At 42.6% G+C, this 13,156-nt stretch overlaps 1 protein-coding gene across 1 annotated transcript in view; it reads left to right on the forward strand.

The window, feature by feature from the left end:
• The first annotated feature begins 466 nt into the window (after positions 1 to 466).
• The window catches only part of SVEP1 (sushi, von Willebrand factor type A, EGF and pentraxin domain containing 1), a 125,927-nt gene continuing 113,237 nt past the window's right edge, over positions 467 to 13,156 (forward strand). Inside the window, exon 1 of the mRNA XM_030467398.1 lies at positions 467 to 1,110. Coding sequence (XP_030323258.1) covers positions 586 to 1,110 — 525 coding nt within the window. The 5' untranslated portion in view covers positions 467 to 585. The remainder of the gene's footprint in view (positions 1,111 to 13,156) is intronic.

Raw genomic sequence — 13,156 nt, forward strand, 5'->3', positions numbered from 1 at the left:
CCGCAAGCGCATCCTCCCCGCGAAACAAAGGGCTAAATTAACCACGATTAATTCTGCGCGTGTCAGTGCAAACCCTCGCTCCGTCCCTAAGAGCAGCAGCTCCGGCTCCCGCGGCGGCGGAGTCGAAAACGCGCTCCTCGCCTTTTAAAGGAGAGGAAGGTAGAGGGAGTTCGCCTTTTCCCCCCCTCTCCGAAGCCCTGCACCGCGCCGCTCCAGCTGGGAGAGCTTCCAGTGACCGCCGCCCCCCGCTGCCGGGCTGTCCCCCACCACGCGTGTGGGACCCATCGGGGCGGGACGGGACGGGAAGGGAGGGAGGGACCGAGGGAGAGGGGGAGCTCATTACCGAAAAGCGAGGGGCGGGGGGGGGGGGACAGCCGAGACGGGGGCGTGTGAGGGGCAGCGCCTTAGGCGCGGGGGAGGCCCGCAGGAGGATTAAAGGGCGCGGATACCTGCGGGGGCCGGCGGGGAGGCAGGCAAGGAGGCAGGCCGCCCCTCCGAGGAGAGAGGAGGAGGTGGGGCGTCAGGGGGCGACCAGCCGCTCTCGTCCCGCGGCTGCCGGCGTCTCCCCTCGCCCGTCGCCCCGCGATGTGGCCCCTGCTGGCTCTCTGCTGCTGGGGGGCACTGTCGCTGTCGTTGTCGCTGTCGCCGTCGGCGCCGCAGGGCCGGGCGGGCGGCTCGCTGGGCTCCCTGGTCCGCGCCCCTACCTTCGCCTCGCCCGCCTTGGCGGGGCCGCCGCTGCCCGACACGACGGAGAGCAAAGTGGAGAAGCTGGGCCGCGCCTTCAAGCGCCAGGTGCGGCGGCTGCGGGCGCGCAGCGGGAGGTTGGAGTTGGTCTTCCTGGTGGACGAGTCGTCGAGCGTGGGGCCGGCCAACTTCCTCAGCGAGCTGCGCTTCGTCAAGAAGTTGCTCTCCGACTTCCCCGTGGTGCCCGCGGCCACACGCGTCGCCATCGTCACCTTCTCCTCCCGCAGCAACGTGGTGCCACGCGTGGACTACATCTCGCGGCGGCGGCCGCAGCAGCACAAGTGTGCCCTGTTGGGACATGAGATCCCCGCCATCGCCTACCGCGGCGGCGGCACCTACACCAAGGGCGCTTTCCAGCAGGCGGCGGTGAGCCCGGAGCGGCGGGCGGGATGGAGGGAGAGAGGGCGGGGGCGGCCCCGCGGTGTGCGGTGCGCTGGGGTGCGCGGCCGTCCGATGAGGTGCGGTGTGTGGTGAGGGAAGTTGTGGTTCCGTGAGGGGTGTGGCAGGGTGTGTGGTGAACAGTGCATGTGGCTGTGAAGTGAGGGGCGTGTGGTGGTCCCCGAAGTGTGTGCTGGGGGAAGCAGCGATTCTGCGAGGTGTGTGGTGAAGAGTGTAATGTGACTGTGAGGTGAGGGGTTCCCTGAGGTGGGTGGTGAGGGAAGTAGCGGTTCTGTGAGGTGCCTGAGGGGAGGTGAGGTGTGGGAACCTTCGGGGTGTGCTGTGCAGGCTCAGGGAATACCGAGCAAGGTGCGGCAAGGCATGTGGCTCAGCCCTACGTCGGGTGGTGAGGCTTGAAGGCTTGCTGTGCCCCGTGGTGCGCAGCCTTTGGTGTGGGTGTGCGGTCCTGTGTGCTGTACGTGAGCATTCAGTGTCAACGGGTGTAGGGCTGTACGGTGGGATGCAGAACAGTGGAGTGCAGGATGCTGAATAGCCTGCTCAGGTCACCTAGACGCCATCTCCTTGTGCTCGTGCTTTCTGCGCCTGCGGCGCCCATGTTTTCTGCTGCCCTCGCAAACAAATGTGTGAAATTCACTCTTTGAAGGAGAATGGAGCCAATCGCTCAATTTCAGAAGTGATATATGAGAGTCAAGTCTGGCATCTGAAACGTCTGCCTTGTTTCTTGGCAATAGGTCTTGGGTGCCTGATAGCTGTCAGCAGTCAGAGATATATACATATTGTCACCAGGTGACTATTTTAATTGCTGATGACTGACAAAGGTGCCCTTAAGCTGTATGTGGTATACCAATAATTAGAAGCGTGTTCAGGAATGTTTCCAGACGCTGGAATATGATCATCTGTGGTGTTAAGTTGTTACACAGTCCCATGGCATAAATTTGGTCTAGGCAACTCCTGGGCGTGTGTTGGCACTTAAGCATGCTGGGAAGGTTTCCCAGTAGATAGCTTGTGGTCAGCCAGACTAGCCTGGAAGCTTTTAGGGTTAGCCTGGGAGCTTTTATATGAGGCTAGACCGGGTTGCTCCTTGCCATTTGGCCTGTTTGCAGAAGTATTCCCAAAGGAAATCTAGTTTTTTCTTATTTTTAAGTCTAATTTCTGGCAGTCTCCTGTAGCTAAGCATAGGTGTCCTTGAGGCATCTTAGTAGCTGTCATTTGGAGTGGATGAGACTGCAAGAGGTGCATCAGTCAATGCTGGGTATAAAAAAGATTGTTCTCATCTTGACAGCTGGCAGGAGAAAGCAAGACCATTGTCTAATGAGTTTAAAGTTGCATGTAGAAAATCAGCTTTAGGAAAGCACATGTCTATATTAAAAATCTTCTACTGTGATGTCAGGTTGCAATATAGATACATCCTGCAGTGCTAGCTGAAAAATTTAATGATACAAGTCAATAATAACCATTACAAACAAAAGAAGCTTAAGAAATACCATCCGCTTTCTTGGTATGGCGTCTTGACTAATCATATCTTTGAAATGTAATAAACAAAAATTCCCATCAGAAACCTAGAATTTAGTATTATAAGCCCAGATAAACATTGTGGCAGCAAAAGCATCACTGTAATTTTACACTTTGGCCTCATAAGAATGTGGGACCAAAAATACTTGCATTGTGGAAGGCAGAATTGTGATAGAATGACAAGATTAAATTTTGGGTTGCTTGCTGTCTCCCGTTTAAATATACTGTACTGTGGTTTTGTTCAGTATGTTGTCTTCATGTGAGACAAATCACAGCTTCAGGGAAGAGTCTTTTGTAGAGAGTCTAGTCAAGAAAATGACTGTTCTGAGTTTAAAATACCACTATTGGAAATAATCTAGGGAAGTATTTTAAGTATAACAAAGTTGTTCCCTCTGTACTTTTACACTGCCATTCTTTATTTTAACTTCTGGTACAACTGTAATTATTTCTTCTTTTGCTTTCCTAAAACGCGTTTGTTTTACACTGTAATGTGGGGTTTCTTATGCTTCTAATCAGAATTTTCTGCTTTTTTTTCCAAAACCAGAAGTGTTTGCAAAGCATGACAAATTCCCCAAAATGGTATGAGTTATGTGCTGTCGTAACAGAAGATGAAGGAAAGTGCATTGTTAGAATAATCCCAGCACTTAAGTCATCGTGCAGCACTCTTCCTTGGTAGGTCTTAAAGTGATAATTCAAGTCTGTGACAGTTCTACAGAAACCACAGAGGCAGAGAGATAAGTAAATTCTGCAAGGTCATCAGGCGAGTCAGTGACTGACATGGGAATATCAGTGAACAGGAGCAAGGTTTAGGATGATTAAGTTTAATCATCCTAAAAACAGAGCGACTCAGTTTGACAGGCTGTTGCACATCCTTGTCATGTCCATCTTTGAAAATGCAGTGTACCAGTTCTCCTTGGCACTGCAGTCTTGCATCCTCTCCAAAGGATGCTCCTCCACAGAGATGTTTATGGCGGAGTTTCTGTGTTTTGTCAAAGTTGTCCATGATTACCTTTGCCACACTTTGATATTCCTACCCTGCAGGTTAAAGATAAATACTGTGAGATCCATAAAAATCTGAGAGATGTACTACCAGGGGCAGCAGCAACAGACATGACCCTGTTGAGGAAGGCTGAACTGCTGCCAGTGTTTATTTTCCAATCCTATTTGTGATTTTCTGCCATACATGAGTTAGCAAACACTCGTGTTAATCAGTGTTTCTTATTAGACACATGTAAACTGCCTAAGAAAGGGGAGGAAAGTAAGCTCGCTCATTCAAAACTGTTTGATATCAGTTTTTTACATAGTATGCTGGTGGCATGGCACAAACTACATGCCATTTATGTTAAACAGATTGTCTATTGTATTAAGGGAAAGTTGCAGAATTGTTGTGACAGTGAGTATGATGTGAAGCAGTACTGAAGGAGCTACAAACAGGTCTGAGCAAGCATTGTTCTGCTGGCTAAGGAAAGCATCTAAAGCCCAGAGAGTTCAGTAGCATGATGAAGTGATGAATTTCCCAGCTGTGGGAACCTGGACTGGAGATTCTGAGGATCCTGAGGGATAACCAGTGCTAACAGCACATGTTGCACCTGTTGGGAGTGGCAACAAATCCATTTGTTGCCAGACCCATCATGAAATAGAAATGACCGATTTTCCTATGGTGTTTGTGGTGTGTTCTTGTCTTAGTACTCAACAGTCACAGTTACCTTGTGCCAGCATTGGTGTGCTGTTTTTACTGGTGGACAGTTTAAACATCCAGAAGCTGCACTGATTGTTACGGACTAAGGTGAAAATAAAAATTATTTAAAGTAATCCGAGTGGCAGCATCTTAACAAAATAGTAAGAGCTACTTCTAAGAAGACAGGCTTGTACCTGTCTTCCAATGGAAGCAAAATGGGAAGTATTTCTCTTTCAATTTGAACATGGAAGTTGTAGGTGTGCACTGCTTTTGAGCTGAAGTCAGCTGTAGCACCCAGCCAGCCATAAACAGACAAGTCAATTGTTCTAGAAGATTTGGCAAAACAGTAGCTGAGGAAGGCTTTGTGAGCTTCTCTGTGTTGTTTGCAATAACTGTTGCATTAAATTTGGGGGTTTTGCTTTTGTGATTCATCCTCACTCCATCGCAGTCAGTGGTATGTGTAAGTGGGAGGTCTGTCACAGCACCTACAGAATCAAGTGACATGCTTTCTGAATACCTGGTATTTAAAATCTGGCTTTTGTATTTAACCTGGTGTTGAGGGAGCATGAAAAATGGCCAACCATCATGTCAAATTTAGTCTTCTGTTGTCGTCCAGATAACAAACACAAAAAACCCTGTCCCTCAAAAGAATGTAAGCACATCTTAATTTAGAATAAACAATTCTAATACTTATTTAACGTTTGTTTAAATAAATAATCATGGCTTTGTTTCTTCTGTATGTCAAAAGCACGGCAGTACAAGATGCCGCATTGTTACCCACTAGTGTTTTCATTTCAGTGCACTTTAAGATTCAGAATCTTGTTTCAAAATTAAAACACAATAATAGTTGAAGCAAATAAAATGTAAAATCTTCTCTTGCCATGTAGGTAGTTTGAAATTTTTTTAGTTGAAAACAGTAGTACCCTTTCACTGCAAAGATGAGCATTTAGAGTCATGTATGTGGTCTATTTAGCAAAAGTATGATTATGAACTTTTATTCCTATAACCTCTGTAAAATCAGCAGCTAATAATGAGAAACTAGCATATTTTAGCCTCTCTCTTGAGTGGTGCCCTAAATATCTGATGCTGGCTAAGGTTACCTATATCTAACTGACTAGTTGATAGCAGCAGGCGTCTCAAGTTCTGATATGGCCTTGGAGTCTATATTAAAGATTTCAGTGAAAAAAACTGTGGCTACCTTTTAAATTACAGAGCTGGTAGTTAGCAATTACTGAGCAATCTGGGAGTGTAGTTCCTGTCAGCTACCATTAGTGTCAGCTTAAAATCACCACTTCTAATCAGTGTAATGTTTGTGAAATCTGCTTGTCCTGTGTGCAGCAGTCTTGGATAGGGTTTGCTTACAAGATTACTAAACACAGCGTCAGAGGCAAAATAAACATCTGCACATTGTTCATTGTCTTTAGACCAAGACTGAAATGGGACTATATTAGAAGTTACTAAGTAGTTTTTGGGTTTGGGGGTTTTGTTTTGTTTTGTTTTGTTTTTCTTTTTCTTTTTGGACAAGAAGTGTTCTATTTAGCATGCTATGTGTGACTACATAGGGTTAAGAATTTTTTTGATTGAAAACCTGTTCTTTGGAAATGAGTCTGTTTGTGCTCCCAGTATTGTGTCTTTCATTTTGGTCTAAACAGAAGTGTGTAATTTGAAGGTCTGGTATTCAGCAGGTTAGCTATTTATTGCCTTCCCTTTAAGTATAATTTGGTTTTAAATTGCTAAAATGAATAAATGTTGAAATGCTTAACACTGAGTGATACTGCTACATACCCTTTTGCCTCATCAGTTCAACAAAGCAAAATGAGTTCAACACTAGTGGTGCAGTGGCTTCATTCACAGACTGAAGTGTCTCAGCCTGGGTGTGTGTATTCCAGCAGAGACCACTGATAGGGCTGTCCCCATGCACAGCACCTCTGTATCACAGTTCTGTGCTATATGTACTGAAGTCTTTGTATTCCCTTTTCTCCATTGAATACAGAGGAAGCTGCAGATGCATAGATACACTGCCTGACTATAGCTCAGGTTTGAAACACCTGCTTACTCTTCGTTACTCTTTGTGTTCTTTCTTTTCCAGTATCCCTAGAAGCAATATATTTGATGGTGCTGATCCAAAAAAAACCAAACCCAACAACAAAAACAAACAAACAAACCCACAAACAAAAAACCTCACCAAACACAAAAAAAGCCAAAAAATGAACAAAAAACCCCAACCAACCAAAAAAAACCACAAAAAAATCAAAACAGAAACACAAAACAAAATGCAGAAAATAGTAGGGAGTTTTCTGTTCTGCATTGGTTTTCAAAGAACTGGTTTCCATGGCTTGAAAAGTCACTTGCCAGTGCTCTTTAATACTTGAGGCTGTCTCAAACCACAGTTTTTAGACCTTTGAAGTTGGAGTATACAGTATATTCATACTGGTGCTAAGAATTCTAGTAGATATACAAAATGTTATCAAATTGTTACTAGATAGAATGGTTTACAATATTTTCATGCAAAATTTATGGTTCACTAAAATGTGGCTGGAAGGCATTCAAGTTACCATCTCTGCTTACACTTCTGCACAACTTTTGGCCAAGTAGTTTTTTCCAGGCAACTTGATGGCTCTGAGAATGGCAAACTGGCCTCCAAAAGAACTTGAAGTTGCAGTCCTCTTTTTGTTCTTTAATTTTTGAGATGCTCATTATGGCATGTTGATTAGTAAATGTAAATTAGTAAATTATAAACAATTAGAAAAACTACAGTGAAATTAATCAATGATATTCAAAGGTGATTGTAGACTGCAGAAGGAAGAACTTAGAAGACATGCTAGATTTTATCAAAACCATGGCCTCCACAAAAATCTTCAAGTTTCATGGAAGTGCATCAAGTTTTATCAGTTTCTGAATGTCCTGCATGAAGGCTGACATGGTTGTTATGGGTATACTGTTTGATTCTTCACATAGAGTGCTTTATGACTTCCACACATAAAGAGTACTTGTTGGTGATGCTGTGTGGAACATTGTTGAATGGTACAGCAGTGAGCTGACATTTTCTGATTTTCTTGTCTACTTTGAATAAGAGATGCCATGCATATGCATTTGAGGCTTTTCAGAAGGAGAAGAACTGCTACAGTGTTTAAGTGAGATCCTAAGGAACTGTATAAATGGCCAGAATTTTAGTAATGGCATGCATTTTACTGAAGTGTCGGAAATTAGATGTCTCAAGTCTGTTTTTCATTAGTATGAAAAACCCTTTCATTTTGATCCATTCCACTAGGGTTAAAATACTCTAGCCTTGCCAGTGCTCTTGTGTTGTTGTTATGTGCTAAGCATAAAAAGACGAAGGCAGAGAGATATAACTTCCTGGAAAAAGGGCTCGGCCATGAGAACATGCTTCTTTTGGCTCAAAAAAAAAAGGATGTTCTGTGTCTGTCATTGCTGAGTTGGGCACTTCCTGCAAGGAAACTCGTATTACTGGGTAATAGTTCCTTATCTCACCATGATGTACCTATAGGAAGGCTACAGGAATCTGGTTTAATCTGGGGCCTTTCCAAGGTTGTGTGATCAGAGCACATCTGACATTTTTCATAGCTTCCATCTCTGAGAGCTGAGTTGGATGTTCCTGTCTGCCAGGATCTCTATTGCACAGTGTACAGTGGCCTTCCTGAAGGTGTTCTGTCAACCAGCAATGTGTAAAGTAAGGAGGAAAAGACATTTAAGGGGTTCAGAGAGAGAAGTCTGGCAACATCCACTGTGCTATGTATCTGCCAAGACAGGCATCCCTTAGAAGACACACTCTTTATTTACAGCAGAGTACCACAAAACCTTTAGCCACTTCCCAGTGAGCTATACAGTGGTAGAGGCAAGGTGGGAAACGCAAGACATTGCTGCAATAATTAACACAAATCTCACTGATACAATGGCAGAACTAACAGAACAGTTAATGAGGCCTTTCATCCTTGTGATACCTGGATGATGTTTTCATAAGTATTTCAGGAATGGAAATTACTTTTCCTGAGATAAACATTTTTTGTCCCCATATCCTAGAGCCTTTGGTAGAAGCTTCTGACATTTAGTCACCCTCCAAACCCCAGTTCTTTTGTAGTTAGCAAAAAATCCGTTTTACCATGTGTTCTGCTGCAGAGATACAAAGACAAACCAGAAGAGCCCCTGAGTGGTTTGTTCCTATAGTAGGAAATAAATTCCAGGCATTCGAATTTTGAAGAAGTCAAGACAAAATAAGTTGTTTCGTTTTTAATTCATTTCCTACTTAGAAAAGCCTTCCCAGCAAAATGCATCACATTTAGCGGTACTTCCTGACACGAATCTCAGTATTAATATTTTGTATCTAATATATTTTCCATGTTCTGTGACACATTTTTAGCTTTTGTCTTCCAGTTCCACTTGTTTCTGGAATATGGAAGAAGTTGGCTTTTGCAGGAGAGACAATGCTTGTGGTGCTCAGAGTTTCTGACTGTCCTAGGTGCAGAAATTAAAATCACTTTTTGCCTTTTGCAGCACTGTGGGTTGCCAGGACCCTGTTCAAATCCTTGAGCTACTTATATCTACACAATGTTAACACAATTGAAAAGAAAAATCTTCTGTTAAAATTATGATGTTCCCTCTGGTTCAGAGTCTCTCTCTGGTGACCTCAACCAGGAAGATGAAGAACCTCCTTGAATGGGACAGGACAGGCAGTCTGTAAAAAGCTTTAGCATTGAGATCTGTGGTGCTCTGCTGAGCATGCACAGTGTAAACAGTGAAGCAAGGAGTCCAACTGAATGTCCTGTGTCCCTCCCAAACACTGCCCCCCACACACAGATGGGCTGGGACAGCTCTTACCAGTGATAACTGTGTGTTCACGTTTCCCAGTTCTAGCAGTCCTCCAGCAAGGGAAGATATTCAGAAGTTAATTAAGGAGTGACAGCTGGCAGTAAATGGGACAGGTCACGAATGGTGTTTCACCATTTGGAATTATTTATTCTGTTCAGCTATCTTTCCCGCTTTTTTAAAAGTAACGAATGCTTAAAACAAACAAAAGAAGCAAGTATTTGGCAGATGCACCAGTAAATAGTGGTGTGAATGCTTGGTCTGAAAATACATGAAAATCAATTAAGTGTGCAGTAAAATATTTTGGAGTCCCTATTTTATTACTAGCAGGAGACGAGTAGTACTAGACAAATCAAGTTACTTCTTGGTTATGTACTTCAAATAATAGCACAGCAGCATATAAGGCCTCCATCAACTGTTAAAATTCCTGATAGATTAAAAGGTTGTACAGCACCAAGAGCTGAGAAAATGGCTACATACATAATGTGGCTTGTCTTTTAATGCACCATTAAGAAGACCTCACAATGGTAGAGGATGAAGGATACTTGTATTAATTGTTTTCCTGTAAACTAGCTGCATTCTGTTTGTTCTAATTCAGAGCTCAGAACTGCAAGACACACAATTTCAAGTCACCAGATCCAATATTCCTAGCATGTGTGTGAAGAAGAGGAATGTAAGTCAAAATTTCTCTGTAGTATCTCATGTCATTGCAAAGGTAGGGGTGATTTGATGGTTGGGGGGGGAAGCAAGTCTTTATGCAAGGTGGAAGTGATTGTCTTAGACTTGAAGTGTGTAGCTTCGCTCTCTGAAATAAGAATGATTCACTCATTTTTCATTTGTGCTACAAAATGCACAAAATGGCTCTTTTTGCCTGGGCAGCAGCACTTAAAGAACTGAAAGTTTAACACAAGCATTACAGGCAGAATCCATGCTGTAGGAAGTGAGATAATAGTCAGCTTGATAATAAATGCTAAGAACTGAAAGCTGAATATGTTCCTTCCTTATCACAAAACCACAAAATCACTAAATTGTCAGTGTTGGAAGTGACCTGTAGAGCTCATCTAGTCCACCCCCTTGCTCAAAGTGGGGTCTACAAGATCAGGTTGCTCAGGACTGTGTTCAGTTGTCTTTTTTGTATCTCCAAGGATGGGGATCCCATAGCCTTTCTGGGAGAACTGTTTCAATCACCCTTTTAGTAAAAATGATGTTTCTTCTACTTAAGTGAAATTTCCTGCATTTTAGTTTGTGCCTTTTGCTTCATGCTACCAATTATTAAAGATCTGTTTTCTTTACTCCTTCCCTTCATTAAGTATTTATGTACTTGGATAAAAGGACCTTAAGCCTTCTTTTCTCCAGGCTGAACAATACCATTGCTGTCAGCATTTTGTCAGATGATGTGTTCCTACTCTTCCTGGCCATGAGCATAACAGGCTTTTCTACCAGTGTGCTTTTGATCTGTAGAGTGAGGATGTCTGACTCAGATGTGAGATTTACTCAGATTATACCTTCCAGTTACTTAGAGATGCTAGGAAGATAAGCGTCTTGGCTAAAAACCCTTGCTTAGTTAGGATTCTTGCACGTGGTTTTTGCCAGGAAATTTGAAATTTGTTTTTTTCCTCAATTATGCAAATAACACATATAAGTTGGAAAAGGATAAAAGGCAAGTGTAAGATGCCTTAGAGAGGCACGATGGGTTAATCCAGAGAGGGTGATGCTGGAGAAAGAAATGGTGAAGTTTTAAGATAAGGGGATGAGAGGGACCAGAAAGATTAAAAGGTATGTGCAGAGATAAAGGAACTGATTTTGATGACCTGCTGTGTTATAAATTAGCCACAAGAAAAAAAGTGGTATAGCTAGTACATAATTTAACTGAAGTGAAAATAATTATAATACAAGACTTGACCAGCATGAAATCACTGTATTTAAATAGCTCTCCTTTTTGGTATTGTTGTTGTGGTTTTTTTCTTTTTCTTAAATTCTTTTTTGTTTTTATCTTCAAAAGCCAATTACTTTTAGCACTTTTTAAATATACAGATTAATCATGTAGGTACATCTTTTCCCTGAACTGTGAGTCCAGTTCCTGCTGGGGTGGAGTGAAGAAAAGCTTTTAACTAAGTTAATCTCTTCCATTTTGGTAAGAGCTTGTTTGCTACAGCTTGGTGTAGCAGTGCAGAAGAAAGTGGTGAAAGGTAATAACTGGAAGACAAAACTGTGGCAGGCAGAACTGTGGAATGTATTTCAGTTCCTCTCTTGAAAGGAGAACCCACAAAACCTAAAGAGGGGGTAAGATTTGTTTGAGTGGATCAGTGAAAGTAGCAGTGTTCAGTGACCAAAAGAAAAAATGGTGAAATGAAATATTTGATGTTTTAGAGAGAAAGTATAGCTAGCTCTTGTGTGGGTAAGTAAAAACATTTGTATCATGATTAAGGGAAACAATAGTTGTCACCTCTATTTTTGCACTACTCTTGTAAGATTACCACCTTCCTTTGGATTGCTCAAGATTTGGTTATAGCATACCACATTTCCACCAAAAGCTATGGCTGTTGACAGTACTGATTTTTTTTTTTCTTTTGAAAAATATTTATTTACATAAAATTTCCTGCCAGATTTGGGCTTTTTTACCTTCATGAAGGATTAAGTCAATGGAATCTTGAAACAAAGGATGAGCATCACAAAAGGATGTAACATTGATATTTCCCTTTGTTATGACATGTGGATTCCCTTCTGAAGCCATCTGTGAGAAATAAGACACTCTGCTTTAATATTCTGCTGAATATATAACCAAATCTCTGCAGTGCTTTCTGTAATAAGGTATTATTTATTCATGTTAATGTAAATTTAAGTGGTTGTATTGTATATGGTTCTCTTAATCCTGCAATAATATAAAATGGGAATTATTTATCTTGTCATCAAAAAGTGATCCTTTGGGAAAAAGAATCTTCTTGTTCTATTCATAACCCATGCTGTCATATGCAGATTTGCTGTAATTCCTAGGGTGTAAACAAATTCATTGTAAAAGGACTATTGGTGTAGTAGAGATCAATGGCCATTTAATGGAGAAGTTTCTGTTTTGCTTCTGAGCAGCAGTGATAGTTCTTTCCAACCTGTAACAATAACATTCCATTTGTAGCCCTTAGGTAGTGCATTCCTTGCAAGGTATACAAGAGGTATGCATAGAATCATAGAATCATAGAATTAGCCGGGTTGGAAGGGACCTCAGAAATCATCTAGTCCAACCCTTGACCCACCGGAGCAGTTGCTAGACCATGGCACTGAGTGCCACATCCAGTCTCTTTTTAAATGTCTCCAGGGACGGAGAATCTACCACCTCTCCGGGCAGTCCATTCCATAGCCTAATCACCCTCTCCGTGAAGAAATTCTTTCTAATATCTAACCTAAACCTCCCCTGGCACAACTTAAGACTGTGTCCTCTTGTCTTGTTGAAGGTCGTCTGTGAAAAGAGTCCAGTTCCCACCTCGCTACAGCCTCCTTTCAGGTAGTTGTAGACAGCAATGAGGTCTCCCCTGAGCCTCCTCTTCTCCAGGCTGAACAGCCCCAGCTCTCTCAGCCTCTCCTCATAGGGCCTGTGCTCGAGTCCCTTCACCAGCCTGGTTGCCCTCCTTATGAATGCTTGAATAATGTTACTTTGAAAACTAAGGTCCAGCTTAGACTTTTTTAGGCAAGCTTCTGCTGGCAAGGATCTTGGGGCTTCCTGATGTTATCTAACGTTTAGTTTGTAAAATGAAACAGATTAACCCATTTCACTGCTTTTTCCCCATTAGACAGCTAAATTAATAGCAAATCCTGTATGATCAAAATCTTCTTTAAAATCAAAACTCTAAAGAGAGAAGTTAGGAACAAGATTAAATGTTTATAGGTTAGATGCAGATCATGTAATTGAGGCAGCAATTGAGCTTTGACAGTGTCATTGCTGCGGTTGTCAAATGGCTGAAAAAGTCTTTGCTCTTTAATTCTACCCATCCCCTAATTTTGTATTAC

The sequence above is a fragment of the Calypte anna genome, chromosome Z, assembly GCF_003957555.1.
Source record: "Calypte anna isolate BGI_N300 chromosome Z, bCalAnn1_v1.p, whole genome shotgun sequence".
Taxonomy (NCBI): domain Eukaryota; kingdom Metazoa; phylum Chordata; class Aves; order Apodiformes; family Trochilidae; genus Calypte; species Calypte anna.